This window comes from Aythya ferina, assembly GCF_964211825.1.
Source record: "Aythya ferina genome assembly, chromosome: 1".
Lineage (NCBI taxonomy): Eukaryota > Metazoa > Chordata > Aves > Anseriformes > Anatidae > Aythya > Aythya ferina.
Genome location: NC_140296.1, coordinates 97,670,081 through 97,690,339, shown reverse-complemented (window position 1 = coordinate 97,690,339; position 20,259 = coordinate 97,670,081). Strand labels below are relative to the sequence as shown.

Below are 20,259 nucleotides of genomic sequence, written 5' to 3'. Positions count from 1 at the left end.
TCCAGTGTATCAATAATGCCTCTTCTGTTAACATTCACTGCAACCCAAACAACAAAGTCCTGCTTTGTGATACTACCTTGACAAAGTACCCTGCCCATCTATGCATTGTTCTTGAACAAAATGAGTATCTTTTCAGAAAGTTAGTACGAGAACTTAGCAACCCTGAATAAGCAGCTAAAATACCCTCTTTGTGACCATCAGAGCCCACAGCAGCTGTCGCTAGCAGCAAAACCATCAGCTATGTGCAGCGCATGGCATGTCTCTAGCCTCATGAGACCAAAGCCTTCCCCACCTCCAAGTTTTGGAATCTTGTTCAGAGGGTAACTTTTAAATGAGAGTTATTTAATGCCAGATTTGGCAATGGGACTTGAAAGCAGTGTTTTATTTCTTGCAACAGCAAGCTGGGCATAGTTAAGCAGCTTTTCAGAGCTGCTTGCATGGGGCTAATCAGAAAAAGAAAAAAAAAAAAAAAAAAAAAAACAACAGCAAAACAGGGCAAAACGAACCTGCAGCATGAAAGTGCAGCCAAACTATTTTGAGGAAGCCCACTAAACATGCTGAAGGAAAGCCCACTTTGGCAGGCTACTCAGCAAAAAAAAACAAAACAAGAAAAGGTCTTCATACTGTGACTGCCTTATGGCTGGCCAGGAGTAAACCTACATCTCTCCCCAGTTTCACCTTCTATCCACACAGACAATGCTTAACCACAGTGCACAGTCCCCAACAGGTTCAATGACCATGTAAAAATAAATAAATAAAAGTGCCCATGGGTTGTGCACTTCCTTATGCACTTATTTTAACATGGCCACTCATGGCTTTCATTTTAACATGGCCACTACTCTAGGTACAACGTTCCTGTCAGCTAATTTCTCCCTTTAGTCATTGTGCTAGCTTCCCCAGTGAAGCCCTCTCTGGCCAGCCTCATTCCCATTCAATCCATGAAAAATTATACAGCTGGGAGAAGATTTTTCCTATTAGTAAATGTACTGAACATACAAATTTCCCTTGGAGATTTAAAGAGGGAACAGTAAAAAGTTTTCAACATGCCATGTACAAGATGCTCCATTTGGACAGTTGGATATTCCAGCTGCACTCTTCTTAATACCTACGTAGTAATCAGATCTGTCCCCGTTAAGCAGCACAAGGCAATTACATTCAGGAAGACAAATTCTACATGCATTACAACATTAATTATACAAGTCAAGATATTCCATTAATGCTCCCTTGGAAACCATAACAAAATCACTGCAAGTTAGATTCCAAACTAGTATGGATACCTTTGGAAAAAATTACCTCCGCACCAAAGATTATTTAAATATGCACAAGTCCTACATGATTAAAAATGCAAGATTCCATCCTGAATGTATTTACCTCTGAGTTCCTATTTGATTTCTGCTTCTTATTTAACTTAGAAAAACAATAGTAAATGGGTGCAGCTTGACCTGTTTACAATCACACTGCTCCACTTGTTGTTAGAAGTCCTATACAGATACTGTGATTCCTATTGGAATGCCAACATTCTTCTACAGGGTGTTAGCTACAAAGTATTTTTTTAATAGTCTGAAGTCCTGCCCTTCAAGAAGCTGACTGAATGGCTCAGAGAAAGAATTCTGCAATTCCTGTATTTGTACAACTCAGACATGATTTGCCATCAACTCAGGGCATATCTTGATATGTAACTGAGTTCATCTAATACTTCAATGCCAAAATCCCAGGATTCTCAGTCTTCTCCATTCAAAAATGAAGTCCCATCCTTTTTCTTGTGCCATGACATGCTTTGGATCTGTTCCTGAATATTCTTGTATGGCTTTGGAACTAGACTGGTGCAACAAATGCTCCAAAGAATACTACAGTAAGCATAGAAGATGTATTACAGAGGGTATGCCATACCCCTATTGGTAGCAACAAGCTCTTAAATTGGCCATGCCAGTTGTGTGCAATTTTGCCATCAAATATACCTAACAGTTTCATTAAAAAAAAATACCGTTTTTCTCTGTATATTACCAGTGTTACATGCTGTTGTACGTGTTACATATGGAAAAAAGTGGCATACTACTTCACCGTCTTCTGCAACCAGAAAAAGTTACACAATCATTTATATAAAATATTTAGTTATGAGCTAAACGGGTAAGATTAAAATGAGCTTTTCAGTCTGAGAAGTTAAAAATCAAAGGCTACAGAACAAACCTAGAGCTTCAAGGCTCACAAGAAGCAAATGCAGCAAAAGCAGTCAAAAGCCTGGGGAGGAAATAAAAAAAAAAAAGACAGGGGGGTGGGGAGGCTTTCCTATCCAGACACCAGACATAGGCCCATATTTCTGAGTGGCTCCCTAAATCACAGCTCTGTAATTATGATGACTCTGTCCTTCAAAAGGAATACACAAGAGCTGAACTTCTGAACTAAAATTGGAGGGAACTTATATGATAATCTTGAATACACACATATCCTGTTCCAACTATTAAGAATCTAAATCTCTCTCTCACCCCACCTTTCTTTCCTAAAATATACTATGCTGAATGCAAATAACTAGATGTGTCTTTATTTTCCCATAAAGACTGGGGGGGCACACTTTGTTGGAATGTTGATTCTCACAAATAGTAGTACATTTGGTTTTCAAAAGGAAAAAGACAATTACTTTGGATAAAGTAATTCTGGCCATATTCTTAAAATTGGACTTAAATGGATTAAGCTATTACATCTGCGAAATACAGTGCACTAAGGAAAAGAATTAAAGAATTATTGTGATAAATCTCTACCATCTAAAGTATAAATATTTTATGTATTTTATTTTTTTTTTTTTTTACAAGCAGGCAGTATTTCACCTTCCAATCCAAGGATCAAACCATTGCCATTCTTCCCCAGAACAAGGACAGCCAAAGATGAAAAAAGCAAAACCACTCCCGCACAGCTCTACACCCAGGCTTATTGCAAATATTTCTTAATTATATTTATATTTCAAATATAAATATATTTCAAATATTTCTTAATTGTATTTATATTTACATATAAATATGCACTATAGAAAGGTATTGTAAAATCTGATCAAGGTTAACTTACAGACTCTTATCACCCCCAAGCTGTGGAAGTTAAGTTCGTAAAATTTTAAACCAAGAAGTTAACTTCAAGCAATGTTTATAAATCCTACTCATTAAATATGTTAATAACATACTTAATCAGCTAAAATATAGCAGCTGCTCTTAGTATACTCAAGTCATAGCATCACCACCCCCTCCCCCAGTCTCAGCCTTATCACAGAGGTAAGAAAATGTTACTATAAAATGAGAAGTATAAAAATAAACAGGATAGATAATTTTTAAGCTTTTAATTTCATTGCTTTTTACTTGATACAAAAGAGAAACTTTTAATTTTAGGTCCTATTTAAATATGACCATATATCCTCTATCTCTTTCCACTTCCTCAACATTTAAACAAATACATCAACATGAAACATACTATTAACTCCTAGCCCACACATAATAGACTATTTTCCAGTGTAGAACATACAATATATTAAAGCAACATCCTGAAGCCAGGCATATAAGTAGCACAAGTGAAAACAAACAAGTTATTCTTTGTTAAATTAAAATTAAGTAATAAAATGCAATACAGGCCAATCTCCAACTCTTTAATTTCTGCTTTATATAAGTTGTTTGTTTACCTGCTAATGGCTTGTTCCTCATCTGTTATTCCAGTCTCCCTGAATGCCCTGTTTGATTCCTCCAAACTCAAGGCAATTGCCCTCTGAAGATCATCTTTATCATCTCCAGTGAGATCAATCACATCTGAAAAGCAAAACTATCTTTCTCAAAATTAAAAGTGAAACAGAAGGAAAGGCAAGTCTTACTGTAGAGGAGACAGAACCCCCAAGGATTTCTAACCTGCATTCGAGTCCATCCCTCTTGTGGCTTGCTCTCTTCCAACAACTAACTGTGCTAACTGCTCCCTTCCATCTCGAAGCCAAATAAAACCTCAGCAGCTTGCCCTTGTTAAGATATGACAGCCAGCACTCTTCCTTGCTCCCCATGGTCCTAAGTATCACAAAGCTATGGGGTAAGTTTAAACATCTGTTGTTTCTGAAAGCCCTTTCAAAGAAATGCACCTAAGTGTATTACTTCAGCTACCACTGCTTCCAGGGTATGTGAGGAGGAAACAACCTTCCCTTAAATACGGTACCTGAACTGAGCACAGTTATTTTTTCCTTCTCATGGAAGAATGTGTGTTGAGCTTTCCCAAAATACAGGTAGAAGCCCCAAATTCAACAAGTGTTTCTGTACATGGGAACTTTTACACAGTTTCATCGCATGTGGGAGAGTTCCTTTCTTAACATGATTCTTTTTGCATTCTGTCTGTGTATTCATTGTCTGAACATACTTAAATTTCTGTCTGCTGAAAGTATTCCCTCTCAACAGGAAAATTAAGAAAGTGAATAGTGAAGTCAAAATAAGGATTCATACTTGGACAAGTAGGAAATGCTGGATGGGATACTAACCAGGTAATAACATGAAAACAATGCTATTCTTACTTCCTCTCCAGTCCTGATTATCTAAAGAATCAGATCCTAACATCCTCTGCATATCTCCCTGTTTCCTGAGCGTGGCAACTGCTCGCTCTCCCCCTCCTGAATAAAAAGGACTGCTATCATTCACTGTACACCACACTAAACCAGGCATTCCCCAGGTGGGCTCTGACCCACTTCCCAGAAAAGTCAGGGCCGACAGGAAAGCCTGTCAGCTGTATGAGGCCTTTAGAAAAAACAAGGTCATTGGTCACTGTGATTTCAAGGGCCAAAAATCTCAATTTGCAAGTCAGCCAGACAGGAAGAGAAGGAAGGTGCAAAAGTGACTTTCAAGAGCAATGGCAGATACACACACACACACGGAGCGTTTCCTTCTGTCTCCTCAAAGGCCAAAGTTTACCCAAAGAGCTACGGAAGGGATTACTCTCCAGCCTGGGGTTTGCATGTTAGACATTAAAAGGCTCCAGTAGGAAAAGAAACAAATTCAAACTTGACTTCTCACAAAAAGAGATGAACTCATTCCCAAAGAGCTTCTCTGTTTAGATTCCAACTTTTCTCCTGGATGGGCTAACCCACTGTAAAGATAACTTACACTGTTTCCCTGGGCTTACTTGTCTGATGTTTCTGATGCTTCTCACAATGAACTTGTGATACAAAAATCATTGCCATAACTATGTGTTAACAGAAAAGGGAACGGCTCGTCCTCACAGAAAGCTGAAACTAAAGAGAAGTTGAAAAAGGAACTTTTCCATTAACACCAGCATCTTCAAGAATTAGTTTTCAGCTAAGGCCTTTCTTCCCCCAGTGAGCTTCTAATGGGAGCACTCTTACCTGCAAAACGAACTCTGAAATCTGTCATGATTTGAAAGTATGAGAAGACACTATGACCACAAAAGCAGCACTTCATCATTTAATTATTATGTTTTTTACAGTCAGCTCAGATTTTCAAGTGTGGCAAAAGGATACTTCAGCTCTGGATGCCTGAATTTCTCCGTCAAAAGTCGTACAGTAATTACAAGAACTGTCAGCAGCCACACCCACAGGACTTTTGATATACACGCTGTCATGTTGAGAACAATGTAATTCAGGCTAAAATAATACCTCAACCTGGGTCACATACAAGGATGGCTTTGTTCTACAACAGGAGCAAGGGAATAAGGGTCACAGCAGTGATAGTATCCTGTTACTACACATACTGCCTATTATGCTCTAAAATGCATTGCTTGTGTTGTATTTTCTACCCACTCACAGGTAGTCCTGCACAAACACCTCTGATCCACTGGAGAGGACCTGTTTTTCTGAAAGTAAAGATAGTGGTCTCAACTGAACATGAAACAAGCCTCTATCCATTGCATTTATGGTTATACATGCTGCCGGTAAAGTATGAGATTACTCTGACCAACTACTTAAAGAGGGGAAGATTCCTTTAGCTAGTCTCTTTTAAGGGTAGAGAGATAAAACTCATAAAATGATAAAGAAGAAAGTTAGATGGGGAGTATTTTCCAGAAAACGATTCATAGCTGAAAATCACGCTTTGAACAAAAGCTCCCACTGTTACACAAACCAACACAGAATATCAAGGTCAAATCCAACTCACACTTTTATTAAATTATTTCTTTGCATCTTTCCAGACCCTTAATCTTTATTAATCTATAGCACCACCCTACATGTTCAGAACTTTATTACCAGTGATTACATCATTTTAATATTAAAATCCCAAATCCTTGACTTCGACTTCCTTTCAAAAAGCAAGTTAACAGAATAGCTTCTTTTGTCATGCAGGGATTAGAGTAGGCATTGTAACATTCTCTCTTCAGAAATGTCATTTTTGCATACACATTGTTCCTTATTTGCACCAAAAAAAGGACAATATGGTGCAGACCTGCTACCAGATACTACCACCACATGTGATCAGTGCAATTAATGTATATCACTCAGGTTTTACCTATGATAACTTATGTCAGAAAAATAAACTTTGAAATATGTGATGATCACTGGTAAACCATTCCATGTAAGCTCTTCATCTGTAGCAAATGTATAATAAATTGTTTTGAGGATTTATGCTAATGTATTTTAGTTTGTTTTCTGTACTTAGAGCACGTCTAAGATGTTCTTCAGCATTTCTGCTGATACAGTAACTCATTCAGCTGCCACAGCTCAGGCTTGAATCCTAAGTGTAAAGAGGAGATCTCAGCAGAAGTCCTAATAAAAGGGGAACAGTCTGAGACTAAACTCTTCTTGTAATATAAATTAAAAAAAAAAAAAAAAAAACATTTCAAAAAACAGCTTACATATCTGCATAGTTTGCAACCCTGTCAGCTGCTCATAGATTATAGAAACGTAGTTATAATAACTGATATTTGTGCAAGTTTGTTGTTGTTACTTTAATAGCCTTGTCTTGTAAATTCTTATACAGGAATTTTTGTAGTGGAAAGATGTCCAATTTTCAGCAGTTAACTTATGTGTGTAATCATTTTGATTTCACATAGTTATTAATAAATTCAATCTTAGCATGCATTTTTAAATACTTATTTCAAGTGTGTAGTGGTAATGCAAACCAATGGCAGTATCTATTCTATAAGAACTAGCAGTGGAATTAATTTGTTTGCTGTTCTACTTAGGTTTCCTATCTGACCAACTGATTTCTGTGTTCAAGGAGTAAGCTTGAAAAAAGCTGACTTCTATCCAAAGTATTTATCAGACATACATGCAACTTTACTGTGATAGAGCTGAAGATAAACCTTTATTTCATAAAGGTATAAGGAAAAATTCCAAATTTATAGTCACCTGACTTTGCAATATGGCTCTCTTTTAAGCCAAAGAACACTTTAGTTCACAGTGGCTTATACTTACAAAGGTGGTACTCATCAAAAATCACAATCTTCAGAAATGTATGTTCTTAACTAAGCTGTGACTACAAAGCAAATAAAAAAAGTTTGCTTCTGAAAACAATCTTTATGAAAGGAAAAATTGCCCATCCAAACAGTATGACTTAGTGCATTCATGATGTTTATTCGAAGATGGTATGCAGAATTAATAAGCTGTTTTACTAACAGAGGTGTTTTTGTTTCACAATGTTATTATATAATAATCCACACTTCTTGTATATAAGGTCCAGAGGTTGATACCACTTGTAATTATCTTACAAGCAACTTTTAGTTGTATGTTGAAATTTGTGACAAATATATTAATATATGTAATAAATACACACATATATACATTCATATATCTTCTTTCTTTTCTTACATACTTTTCTTATCAGTTTGTTTACTTAGGAATTACTTCAGTAATTGCCTAAGTCATCAAAGTAATTATTGCCTCGTCAACTTGTTACTTGTACCAGGACAAGGCAGAGAATAAAATCTTCAAGCTTAGGCAGGCTGGGAAACTGAGCATGAGGGAAAGATCTGGAGTAGTAATTAAACACAGGGACAAGCAATAAACAAACACTGTGATGCAACTTCTGGCACAGGGAGGGAAAAATGAAGGGGCAGGGCTGCTGGGTTCAACAGACAGGTGCCAAGTATGGAAATCCAGCAGCAAGACTCCAATTTCAAAACATCAACATTATAAGAATAATAAAAAAAGTTGAGATTACGTTATTTTTAGTTATGACAAGCAGACCTAAACAAGATGCTGTTTTCTACGGTCTATTCTGCAATGTTAAACATTGTGATGGACTTGGGCTCCCAAGTGAAGATTTAAGGAATTTATTTGGGTGTATATGCCAATTTCAGTTCAACCTGGATGGGGAAACACTACGGAGCATACCAGCAGGTGCTTAGCCAACCCAAACAGTTCTGATGAAACCTGCCTATTATCGAAATAGCTAACAAATATGAGGCACCAGCATCTCACAGTAAATTCCTAATCCCAGGTGTTCCCTCCATGCATACTATCTGACTAAGGATAATAGCATGTTGAAATGATGATTCTCACACTGGCAAGGACTGGAAGGAGGGATAAAGGAACATGTGAATTACTAAGATGAAAGGAGAGCCTCAAGGTACAAGAATCCTGACATTTTGAAGAAGAGACCCTTCCATATCAAGCTGGAGACACTCCCAGGAAACTGGATAAGAGATTAAACAAATAATCACTGAAATAGAAGGAAATATCATGAAGAGGCCTAGTGATATCCAAGCTGGGTAATGTGACAAAAGGAACTAGTGTCAAATTCTGCTCACAGAAACAATAAAATGCATGGCTACAGAATGGTGCAGGCCAGGACTCATGCCAAGAAGGATCTAAGAGCTACAGCAGATCCACATTCAACTTTTAATTCACATTATCATAGTGTTGAAGAAAATCTGAAGTGTTGCACTGAGGTACAGCGACAGAGTAAGACACAGACATTTAAATAGATTAGGTTTGTTTATGGATTGTTTTGTGTTTTTTTTTTTTTTTGGTTGGCTGGTTGGTTGTTTTTTTAAGGAAAAAAAAAAAACACCTCAGCTGCGGCGTTGGTTCTTCTTTTCAGTATTACATATCAAGAAAAACACAGAACAATTAGAGAGGATCCAGAAGAGAGGAAAAAAATGACACTAGGTATAGAATACATGGCCAAAGACTTAGAAATAATTTAAGCTCTTTATTCTTGAGCTGAGAAAACTCTGAGGGAACATCCTGATACACAATCTTCACATATGCAATATTTCATCTCAGACAAAAGGAACAAACTGTACTGATCTCCAAATGGGATATCCCAAAGAGTAAAGGGCTTAACCTGAAGCAAAAGGAATTTAAATAAGACATTACGAGTCAAAAATTAAGATCATTGAAACACTAAACAAGCTACTTATAAACTTTTCAGTGTCTTTGGAACAGAGTTGTTAAAAAAATAGATTATATAAACATAAGTTTAGGTGCAGTTAGGAGTGCCTTGTTGGAAGGGGTTGATTGAATGACTTTTTGAAACTTCTGCAAAGGACCTAAACTCTAGGAGCGTGATGATATGTAAGTCAGATCCCCAGAAGAAATGAATTCTACAACTTGATGCCTGTGTGTGTGGCATTCTAGAGCTACACTGTAGTTATGTATGCCCTTATAAAAGGACTTCAGGTCTTTTGTCTTGGTTGTGGAACGCACAATTCCAAAGACTAATAATTCAGTTTTTGTGACAGAATTCTTGAATTTTCAAAATAAGGACGGGAGAGAATTTGTCTTGACAGCTATTTTATTCAAAGACAACACTTTTTCTAAAGTACGTGTCTTCTCTTTATTCTGCTGCTTCCTTTAACCCTGGGTTCTGCAAGTTTCTCAAATAATGAGAAGGCAAAGGGATAAATGCTTGGAAATGCAATAGTTCTGCTGTGCAACCATAGATAAAAATACACTGAACAAATGTTAAAAATAAATTAAAAATTAAGAAGTTTCTAGAGCTATCAAGAAACTGAAAATATTGTAAATTACTACTATGCTACAACTTTGGCTTTGCTTTAAATACAGTGCCTAGGATTTATGCAACTAAGCAGAACATTAAAGTGATCTGAGATTAAAAAGTTTCACTTGTACATTGCAACCCTAATATTTAAGCACTTTCAGCTAGCAGATTACATCTTAAAAAAGGGTAGTACCACCTTTGCAAAGGGATCAAATAAAGCATGCATCACTTGACGTGAAAACGCTGTACTTGCAGGTGCTTGCACATACTGTTTTGAACAGGCAAAAAGGCAAGTATCATGAGTAATACTGACTGTGCAAGTCAGTCTGATTTTAAAGAGACAAAACCTTTATGCAGGCTCTAGTATACTTTTTGCCAATGCGGAAATGCCACATTTGCTAACAGCAGGATATGGGCTTCTTTATATCTTCTAACATACTGAATGCTATTTACTTGCGCAAACTGTTGAACAACCACTGTCATAATTGATAGAACCAACGCATCACAATCCAGACTGATTGTTAAGGCATGATTTCCTGTTATATACACTTTTATTTCACCCCTTAATTAAGTAACCTTTTCAAAGAAATGCCATCAGTCAAGCCCACCTAGCATACATTCAAAAGCCTTGATAAGTGGCTGATGTTTGTTTGTCCATCCCCCCCCCCTTTTGTTTTTTTTGGAGGGGGAAGGGAGGATGGGTGGGTGGGTTATAAAAGACAGTTCTGTTATTTATCTGTTCCTGTATCATCCTCAGTTTGAATGTCCTAACTTGGTAGGACTGCAAACATAGGTGACTCATAACTTCCTAGGCTCCAAATGCACACACGTAGTTAAGCAGTAAGAAACAGTAAGGCTAAGTTATAATCATCTTCATGCAATTACACCTATGTGTGATAGGAAAAGAGGGTCAAATCTGAAAGGCAAGATACATGTACTGTCAGCAACTGCACGTAGATGATGAGAAGTGGTAATAGCATTGTTTTGAGAAGGAAGAGCTGATGACTGAAGCTATCATTACCGAGTATTTTCCCAGCTGTATCCATGCTTCCACTCTCTTCTCCCAAATCATCCACTGTCTTTCATGAGACTCCCTAATGTGATAGAACTTACCAACAAAGGGTCATGAAACTTGTCCACATTAAACGTATTGCGTTTTTTAAATTCATAATCAAAATAATTGCGGACAAGCAAATCACAATGAGAGAACTGCAGGATTTTGCAAGAAGCTTTTACTGGAACTCTGCCTTACAGATGGAGGAGAGGGCTCTGATCAGATTGGTTCAGATTTTTGCTTTGCTGTAGATGTTTAGTTCTTGCCCTGGGGTCCCTCCAACATGAAGAAGAGTTGGCCAAGATGTCTTTATTTCCTAACTGGTTTTCAGTCTAACTGAAACAGCAAAAGTTGGCAAAGGGCTCTCATTTTTTTTGCCAATGAGGAGCTGAGTAGACATTAAAGTTGTCAAGAACATCTGCCTAATGTTTCAACAACAGTTGGCACTTCTTAACTACTGACTTAGAGTGCTATATAATTGTAAAGAATTTAGGTCTTCCTTCAGTGCTGTAGAAAAGAGAAGATCTTGAAATCCAGCTTGGAATCTGCAGCTGAAGAATTGCTCTTTTCAGTTTGATCATCAGTCACAGTTAATATTGACTCTGCAGGCTTGACTCTTTCCTCTCACCTTGTATCTCCAATAAGGTTGCATAGCACATTAAATGATGCCAAAACTAAACACTTCTATTAATGGGATTAATATAATAAATCTAATTAAACACAGATTGCAAGAGAATCCAGCTTACTATTCCACTGCCACAGTACATCTTCATGACTGGATAACAACAGCATTGTAAGTTCGTAGAAAGTAGTCTCTACTTACTTAATGCCAATTTCTTGTCACAAAATTAAGTAGTGGGTTTTTGTGTGTTTTCTTTCTAAAAGTAGAAGGTTAATACAACCCTCAACCAATAATAGTGCACAATGCATTTTATACAGGATGCTCATAATGCTGATGATTAAAACACTGTTTTCAGATCTGAGATGTTGAGAATAAACTCATACCCAGTTAAAAAAAGTAAATACATAAAAATAAAAGGTGTTTATTTTGAGGTGTCAGAGACAAAAAGATAACTGTATAATTGACAATGAGTTCTACATAAACTTCTTTACAATATTGCCACCATTGCCAACCCAATATTAGTGAAATAAAAGAAAAAATCCTGCTGTGCCCGAAGCTAAGTAATTCTACTAACTTCATAAAAGCTACAAAGATACACATCACACATAGCCAAAAGATTAATATATATTTTAACTAAAAAGACTGGATGACTACCTTTAGAATCTTGGAAAGGAAAGACAGCATCAAGCAACACAAATTTTTAAAATCCATCTGCAAAACTTTCTTTAATTTCTTTTTATTTCCCTTATTTATTTTATTTCTATATTTGCAAGACACACTGAATATGCAGGACCACAAGAAAGCAAAACTTTTATTGTCAGTAGTTTCCTCATCACCAGTGCATAAAAAGTATGGTTGCTTCAATGTTTATTTCCTTACTTTTTCTCCATAAAACTAACTATACACCTAAGCAAAGTAATTCAATCTGTGAGACTCAGAGAAATATAAGTTTTTGGGACTAGTTTACCTAGTTGATAAACCAGGTAAAATTGTTTAAAATTAAATACTTTAATATTAATTTCACATACTGAAACCTACTCTTTCACTACAAGATGCTACCCTCTCACCTGTCCCTCTGGAAAAGTCACCTCTTTTAGGGAGAAGCTACTCTTAAGCATATTAAGAAACGCATTAATAGACTCTTCTCAAAAAAAATTTTTTTTGACTGTCAGACTATCCAGCTATTGCCTTTAGTTATGTACTGTAAAGCCCACAAATAAATCCTGTAACAGGGAGGGGAAAGGAGAAGGAAAAAAAAAAAAAAAGACTGAAAACCCAGTTATTCACCCTCACCCTCTGATAGGTACATAAGTACCATAAGTACATTTAAAGGTAATACTTAAAAGATAGCTTAAATTAAAAAAAAAAAAAAAAAAAAAAGTTGAAATAAATAAAGATAGTGATACTCTAAAAATTGTTAAGTAAGAATTATCAGTCAAGATTAATAGTCATCTTACAGGCAAGTTTTTAGTTTCCTTGCCTTAAAACTAATCTTATGAAATGAAAAAATACCTACTCGTGTCTGCCTGGCTGCCCACACTGATGTATCTGTCATTTCCAGGAAGTGCTGTCTGATAGTAAGTTGCCTCCTCTTGCTGGGGCACCTTGGCATTCTTCGCAGTGAGGAAAGCCACAGCCAACTCCAAATTACCATTGCTGTCCTTTAGCAAACAAACAAACAAAAACACAAGAAGTGAGACTTCCCTCACCCCCTTTTTTTTTTCCTTTCTTGTCAACAATGAAGGACAACATTTCAAGCAACTTAGAAGATCAATGACATATCATATTTTCAGGTGAATTACTGGTAAGAAAATAAAATTTCCAAGCTTGTGCATTCTGCAAATTTCATGATTTCTAAACAAAACAGCTTATAAAAATTTTCTTCAACAGAACACCACCTATGACAGAAAAACAAAGATACTGTAGTGTAGGTCAACCCATCAACTTCCATAATGACCACTCTCACAGACTTCAACAGCAGTTAATCATATTCTTCCAAAAATCTACCATTTCAATTTTAAGGCCAGAAGTATCGGTTTTTTGAAGGGCAGTTGTGTACAAGACTTAAGCTCAATCAAAAGCAATAACTATATACATGGTTTAAATTGACTTAATGCTCATATTCTATTTTTAAGTGACTAAAAAGGTCTGCTTGTTGGATACAGTGGATTTTTATTTATATCTGTTTCGGGAAACAGATCACAGAGAAATCTGCTGGTCTTTACTTGCACCAAAACTCTCTTGAGCTGTGTAAGAATTTATGATGGTTGCAGAAGCAGAGAAACAATGCCAGGTTAGCAAAGAATGACAAATTCAGAAGTTCTTTGTTCTGTACGCTGAGCAGGACCTGTTCATGCTAGAAAACTTTGCTACACCTTGATAAGAAAACAATTAAAGAGCTTAAGTCATCAGGTGTCAAGCAGCTGTACTAGCATCAAAGTATATCAAACACTTGAGGCAAAGGTTACCTTCCAGGCAAGTCACACCATTCCTGTCTTTTCATGTTTGATCACCAGATTAATTTTTATCTCGGTATCAAAACAGATCAGGCTTGCTTCTAAAGTGAACAAGCCATCATTAATAGTTTTTTCCCCCTAAAATACATCTAAAAATAATTCAAGATAGATAAGGAGAGAAGTGAAGAAAGGATGCGGTTCTATGGCTTTCACAATCAGTTAATGACAGGAGGTACACATTCAGCTACAAGTTGGACACTTCCCAACATCCACCTTACCTTCAGTGCCTGTTGTAGTACCTGGATGTCATTGATACCAGTGATCTCCCTCAGCTGATTCAAAAACGTCTGCTGGTGCTAAAAACACGAACAGATGAAAAATAACGTAAGAGCCAAGTTACAGCAAAACCACTGCTACTGACGCGCATGCTTCTCTACAAACATCTCTTATACGTTTTATGTACCACCAAGTATACGCTTTATGTACCACTAAAGGGGGAGAGACTGTATTATCCAAGTTTGGTTTAGCTCCTGCAACTTGAGCACTTTTAATTCTCAAATTTGATGGGGTTTGTTTGTTTTTACAAAAGAATGATGAGCGAGCTTATACAGCATCAGTATAAAGGGCCTACATAAAGCCACAATTAGCCCTCCTAAACAAATGAAATTCTAACTTGGTCTTCAGTGGCAGTAGGGGAAATAATTTACTGAACTCCCGTCAAAACCAATTTATTCAATTCCCAATTACTCTCAACCCCAGCATTTCCTTAACATACACAGTTCCCAGCCATTCAAACCTCAAAACACAGAAACTCATCTTCACTGGATATTGTTGTGTTTTAAAAGAGATACTATAAAAGTATAAAAAGTATTGCTTTTTAAGAAAAAGACTAAAGCAAAACATTGGGAATGTGTCTTAACTACCTTCCGAGACCAGCTGATAACAACTCTCACAAACTGAGAATCAGTCAGTGTCCGTGACTGAGCTTCAAGTAATGCTTGCAGTTAGAAAGAGCAAGAGGTTAAGCAGCTCTTCTACATTCACTTCATGTGAATTTTGAGCTTTTGTTTTGCTCTGTTTTTAAACAAAACTGTTCCCACCCCTGTTTACAGCCAACAGCTGACTCCCTCCACTCATGTTCGGATATCACATCACGGAAGCAAAAATAGGCACTAGGCTGGGATAATCCTTGAACTTCACTTAACCATTAAAAGCATCCTAACAATTAAAACCATGAAAACACAGAGGATCGACCATTGTTCCAAACTAAACAATTCCATTCTTCCTTTGGAAGACAGGGAAAGGAGAAAAGCTTGGTGGTATTTGCAAGTGGTTTTTCGTTTTCTGTTGTTTGCCCACCACATCCTGAACCCAAAACAGTAATTTCATCTATAAAAGAAAAGATTTTGTAAAACACAGGGTTTTGTTTGCTCAACAAAAAGCATGTTTTCTATCAGTGACAAAAAAACATTCTCATGTTGCTCTCCAAATTCCATTAAAAAACAACAATTATTGTCTTGCGACCACTTCTGAAATACTTTTCTTTAGACTGAATTATTTGGAACCAAATATTCAAATAGCCTTATTCTCTCCTTATCACAGCTTTGTATAGAGGAGGAAATTAAGAGCTGCATGAATGCTGAATTCCCCAGTGTGAAATTAACCTGGCAGGCACTACTTCATGCCCTAATAAGTTGAAATAGAAGGCATATAGTTTAGGATGTTTATGAATTACATACACAATCCTCCCTTCACTTATGATCCTAAGGGACACTGTTAACAATCCAATTTGCTTTTCTTCTTTTCCTTTTTAAAAGCCCTGCTAGTGGCATGAGGAAAGCAAAGGGATGCAGGCAAACAAAATCCCACTCTACCCCTGTCCCCTCGTCCCCCTGTTTGTTTACGCCACGCATTTCACAGCACTGTACAAAAGCAGAAAAGCAGAACTTGTCTCCCCTGTAAAGTTGCTTTCCTGTCCCTGGGTCTGGCAAGAAGCAAAGAAAAAAAAAAAAAAAAAAAGAAGATGAAGAAAGAATATTTGGGAAAAGTAATTATAACAGCATTAAAACTGGAAGGAGCAATTCAAGGGCAGTGCACAGCAGCAGAACTGATTTCTTTTTCTATTTGCTACCAACATGACGGTTACTAAAATGGAAAATAGTTGCAAAATAAATTACAATGTTGAGTTATAACAAATTTCTGTATCTTCCGCAATACATACAAGAGTTGGAAAGGCTATGAAAGAGGGCTGGAGGATATTTGTTGCTCACAGAGACTGGGAAAAGGCAGAAGAGACAGTTTACCAACAAACAACCTCACAGCAGTTCAAAATATTGGCTTCTAATTTATGAGCACAGCCGTGCCATGTCATCCTAGACTTCTGTAGCTGGCATCCAGATTTCAGTATTCTGGTGCAAAGCTGTGGTTTGAAGCCCCCTTCCCAAGGACAGGCAATTCACAGATCAGACCCAGGCCCGGAGATGGTCTGTCCTCATCAAGAGATGACTTAAATATTTAAATATATATATGTATAAGGCATAAACATATATATATATTAGTTCAAGCACTGAGCTCACAAATTGCTGACTGGTAACGGAGTAAACAACACGGAGAATCCATAAACATCCTAGTTACAAATGACAGATATTGAGAGCAAAATTAACAGTTATCCCGATTACCTTACAGGCAGCTAAACTGCTCTGGGGCCACAGACACCTGATTCAGACATTTCTGGCTTTCAGGTTACATGTGGACAAGCTGCCATTCATTTCTAATTGAGCTGTTTCAAATCACACAGAGGTTTAAGATAACGGTATGTACCACTTCCTGGAAGAGGAGGAAAAAATAAAAATGAAACTGAAAAAAAAATTTTTTAAGTATAATTTAAATGGCTTGCGCCTCATCAGTGTTTTACGTTGACACTTGAAATGGAAACTAACAGGCCTTTGGAAACAGCTCAAGCTGCGTAAGGCAGCCGAACGCCCCCCAGCACTGCACCAGGCTGGTGCCTTCTCTGCCACGTGTTCACCGCTCTCCCCTCTCAAACCCGAGGTACCAGCATCGTGCCTGCTGCGCACAGATCTCTCCTGCAACTGCATCTTTCACTTCGCCATTACTCTCATTTACTGATGTACTGCTGGTTTGTTATCACCCGTGGAACTATATCCATACAGGTAATTCCGCTCCTTTTCATTACTCAGGGCAGTGCAGACAATTACTATCTATGAATAACGATCAGACCCTTTCCTCATTCATCAGAGGATGAGATTAAATTTTCCTTTTGCTTTTCTTTTCACATAAGAAGCTTAAGAAACACAACTGTATCCATATTCAGAGATCTGATATTACACTTTAATTTAGTGCATCTATAGTAGACTGCCAAAGACACCCAATGGGTGAAACTTTTTGTTCTAAATTGAATTCCTTTACAACATATCATTACAGCACATAGGATGATTTAAATACATATATACATTTTACTGCTACCCATGTCTGAAGTTTGGAGATCAATTTCTCTTGCAACTGCTAAATGCTTCAGCCTTTCTGGTACCACAGGTGTCACTTATCAGAATACTGAGGCCAGAGCTCCACATAAAGCGCAGCCCCCCTCCTTGCTCCTGTTAATGCTCCTTCTGATTGTGCCTGCACTACAAGCTTTACTCTTCATGGAGTTTGGGCTACTTTGAGTTGAAGTGACCGCAGCATATAAACCCTAAAATGTCCAAGAATACCATGAATGATTGTCATTCACTGAAAGGCTTACTAAAACCACCCAAAACCTCAGAGGTCATGCTACAGCTTAAAAATAAGAAAGGCAGCAGCATACAAGCATTTGCAGGTGTCTGAAGCATCTATATTAATATATGTTAATGCAATCAGGTCAGTGGGGGAGATTCAATACACAACTATCAGCTTTAACATAAATCAGTTGCTTTCTTTTTTCAGCGAAGCTCTTCCCCGATTCTGTGTTCCCTCCAACCCTGCATTAGTAGAGGCTCAAATTGTGGACCAGAACTCACTGCACTTCAGCTCAACCTAATAAGCAGCCCCTCTCTTCTAACACAGATCCAACCGATTACTCCAGCAGAGCCAGGCACAGCCACTGGTGCTAAGAAATCCACTTCCATTCTTTCAGCTTATTTGCCTACACCCACTGCTGTTTGCCATCCTCTCCCCCAGAGTTTCATATTTACATGACAGTAAATCTTTTGACATCGTTTATCTATAGCACAGATGCTGCAGTTTAGTTAGGAAGAACTCCACATATACCCACCGTGTACATGTACTGCTTCGTGCCTACACAAGACACACACACACATACTCCAAGCAGCTTCAACTGTGTTTGGCCAAGGGCTCTAAGAAAGCTCCACGATGTGGTCTGTGCCAGCAGGCTCTGCTGGTGCAAATGCCACAGGGTAACCCAAGTCCTTGACTCAGCAATGGCCAACCAAGGTCCACTGATGCTACTACAGATGCTACTACAGCTGCCCCAAACTGCAGCTGCCCACAGCCCCATCCCAGCACATAACGCAGCATCCAGTTCCCCAGGGCTTTCTTGCACGAGCTGTTCCCAGCCTTCCCCCTTCCTCTGCTTCTCCAAGGTACGTGGTATGTATCCCGGAGCTTTCAGCTCTTGGAAGATCTTAACTAACAGGAAATTCTCCCGTTTTCCTGGACAAATGCCAAATTTGTATATTAGGAATGCATGCCCTTATTTCCAATTCTTTCCTTTTTCAGCCATCCCTCCCTTCCTCTCAGGAAATGCCCAATTAAGATTATCTGGTTTATAACCTCACACAATAGCACATTCAGTGGCTGTGCCAGTGCTAGTGGAGCAGAAAAGGATCTACACTATTATCTGCTTAGGAAGATACCGTGTCCAAATTAGTTCCACAACAACACTGTAAACTCTGATAACTTTTAAATGCATTTTTGATCATGTGAATCTCATAAATTGACTAATTCTGAATTATATTGCAGATAAATTTGAAAAAAAAATATAGTCACATTTTCATCTGTTTATTCCTCGATTCTTAAACTTCTAAAGAAGTACATGTAAGCTTTGGCTTTATTTGTGGCAACATCCAAATATTTGTATTTGCAACACAAGCACTTTAAAACTTAGAAAATAAAACAACCCTCACCAGTTTCCAAGTATAGGAGAAGTCATCTGTTTAGTAATAAATTAGATGGTCCAACCATTACTAGGTGAAAGCGGTGCCTTGCAACAAAGGCCACTTAAAGAAAAATACGTAACAAAAATGAACTACACAAACCCTTTCCTTCTCAAGGAATGAATACTTTAATAGGGACAAAAAAAACAAAAAAAACAAAACAAAACAAAACAAAAAAAAACTCACATGGACAAACGCTGAGAACAGCATCTCAACTCATTTCCCTCTGCACAAAACCTGCTTACTTTCCTTTCCGAAGCAATGCTGATCTGAAAGAGCTATTTGCTGGAGGAAAGCCCAAGTGAGATTGCAGAAGCTATTTTATATTATAGACTGTTCTGGTGTGACCTGAGCTGAAGAGGACCTGCTAACGGTGCGAATCACAGACAAGTAGCTAAGCAGCTAGTTTCATCACGTGATGCTGCAGTAATGAGAAGAATACTGAGAGATGAGAGGAATGAAATCCTCCACATACAGGCTTTAAGTGTCTGCCAAAAACAATACAAAATAGAAAACCTGAAAAAGTACGAGCATACCAAAGGCCCTCAATTACTAACCAGGACCAGTTAAAAGGCCCCCAAGCACCGCTGAGCATTGATTTCCAGCAATACTGATACATTGAGCATCATCTACATAAGATGTTGGTCAAGTTCCATCCAGGCAAACAAAAGCTAGCTCCCTCAATGAGCAGACAAAGTTTCAACACTGGGTAACACGCAGTTGACTCCAGAATGCTTGTCTGTGCTCCTACCATCACTGTCCTGACGATTTTTCTCAGTGTGTGTATACACAGAACAAACAGACATGAATACATAAACTTGAAAGTGTGTATACATATCCACATAAATTTAAAAATGCGGTATATTTTTAGTGTGAAGACCAAGTTAAATCACTGCACTGGCACTGACCATTGTGATTCTTACAGCACCTTGCTAAAGCATGGTGGGATTAGGTTTCCTTGCCTGGTATCTACTAACTGGGCTTCCTTTTGTTCAGTCATGAACAGAGAAACCTCTCGCATGGCATTGTATCCATTATAAAAGTAGGTAAGAAT

The 20,259-nt window shown here is 37.7% G+C and overlaps 1 protein-coding gene across 3 annotated transcripts in view; it reads right to left on the bottom strand.

Annotated features, from left to right (window-relative positions):
• USP25 (ubiquitin specific peptidase 25) overlaps nucleotides 1–20,259 on the bottom strand; it is a 93,447-nt gene that overhangs the window by 57,644 nt on the left and 15,544 nt on the right. For all 3 annotated transcript variants that reach the window (XM_084516730.1, XM_084516728.1, XM_084516729.1), the window contains exons 2-4: nucleotides 14,310–14,387; nucleotides 13,092–13,236; nucleotides 3,659–3,782 (exon numbers count right to left, since the gene is read on the bottom strand). In XM_084516730.1, coding sequence (XP_084372856.1) covers nucleotides 3,659–3,782; nucleotides 13,092–13,236; nucleotides 14,310–14,387 — 347 coding nt within the window. The remainder of the gene's footprint in view (nucleotides 1–3,658; nucleotides 3,783–13,091; nucleotides 13,237–14,309; nucleotides 14,388–20,259) is intronic.